General features: G+C 32.9%; 1 protein-coding gene across 1 annotated transcript; it reads left to right on the top strand.

The window, feature by feature from the left end:
• Window positions 1-509: 509 nt before the first annotated feature.
• On the top strand, window positions 510-1442 carry LOC309401427 (olfactory receptor 14C36-like; the record flags this gene model as incomplete). The annotated part of the gene is made up of 1 exon (XM_081970494.1): window positions 510-1442. The coding sequence occupies one exon, from the start codon at window positions 510-512 to the stop codon at window positions 1440-1442; it is 933 nt and encodes a 310-aa protein (XP_081826620.1).
• Between the last annotated feature and the right edge of the window lie 266 nt (window positions 1443-1708).

Raw genomic sequence — 1708 nt, 5'->3', positions numbered from 1 at the left:
TTCCTTAATATATACATTGGATCCTTGGTTAGATGTCAATTATTAAATTTTCACTAGACAGTGGATATATCTGTGGATTAACAACAGAAAATAACTTTGTTTATCTTATGTAATAATAATAATTCTTCCTGAGCTAGTCTCAGGCCAACAATTTTATCTTTCATTTGTAGTGATGAACCTGAAAAAAAATCTTTTGATTTTAAGGAGGTATTGTAAGGATTTATCAAATTATTTTAGAGCAATTTATTGGACATAATACTAAGTGAATTTATTGACTAGTAGAATATGCTGTTAAATACATAATATCATTAAGGGCATATTCAAGAAGGATGTATTGACGATCATCTGACATAAAAGTAAGATGACTCAGTCAGACTATTATAACCTTTACTCTGCAATCCTATATCCATTAGTCTATAGTGATAACACAAATGTTTTCTCCAGGTGTGTTATAAATATTAATCTCAATTCATAATTTTTTTTTGCTTAGAATGATTGAAAGAACTAGAATGGCCAACCAATCCACTGTGATGGAATTCCTTCTGATGGGATTTTCTGATGACCATGATTTACAACTTCTGCTCTTTTTTCTGTTTCTCTTTCTTTACTTGACAGCTTTGATCGGAAATTTATTCATTGTGTTGGTTGTGGTCCTGAATAACCACCTCCACATACCTATGTATTTCTTTTTGGTCAATTTATCCTTGACTGATATTTGTTATATCACAACCACCATCCCCAAATCAATGGCAGTTTCATTGACAGATAACAAAACAATTACTTTCCCTGGATGTATAGCTCAAGTGTTCTTAGTTATTGCTTGTGTAGGTTCTGAGGTTGCCTTGCTCACCATCATGGCTTATGATCGTTATGTAGCTATCTGCCGTCCTCTGCAATATAGCCTTATTTTGAACTGGGATGCATGTAGTCAAATGACACTTGCTTCCTGGATTAGTTCTCTCATTTATGCTATGTTGCTAACCACCATAACATTTCAATTGCATTTCTGTGGATTGAATATCATTGGACAGTTTTTTTGTGATGTTCCCCAGCTGCAAAATATTTCTTGCACCGATACAAAATTTAATCAAATTCTTATGTGGATAGTTGGATTCATTGCGAGTTCATTTTGTACTGGATTTGTTTTTGCCTCTTATGGTTACATCTTCTCAGTTATTCTAAAAATTCCATCCACTCAAGGTAGATACAAAACCTTCTCAACATGCAGTCCACACTTGACAGTCTATTCTTTATTTATCATTACATCTATGTTTTCGTACTTGAGACCGCAATCTCTTTCTTCTCCCACAATAGACTTATTGTCTGCTGTATTGTATGCAGTGTTGCCTCCAGTTCTGAATCCTATCATTTATAGCTTCAGAAACAAGGATATCCAAGAGGCTGTGTGGAAAGTAATGTCAAAATCTAATCTGGCATATTAGACATTCTGCAAGTCCTGTTATCCAAGGAATATCTGATGACTATAGCCAGGAGATATATTTTGTTGCTGTAATCCTTGCCCTTTGGAATATATTTCCTTCAAAATTAAAATGGACCCAATATTTTTAGACATTTGTAAGACTTTAAAAACCTGGCTATGTGCTCGGTCTTAGTTTTACTGATATTTTTAATGACAATTGTTAGAGTAATTTTCTTCTTTTTTTATAAAGTTTTTTTATTTTTCATTTTCATAACATATAATCACATG

This window comes from Natrix helvetica (genome assembly GCF_964273705.1).
Source record: "Natrix helvetica genome assembly, chromosome: Z".
NCBI lineage: Eukaryota > Metazoa > Chordata > Lepidosauria > Squamata > Natricidae > Natrix > Natrix helvetica.
Note: the sequence above shows the minus strand (reverse complement) of the source record. Positions and strands in the feature narration are given on the sequence as shown.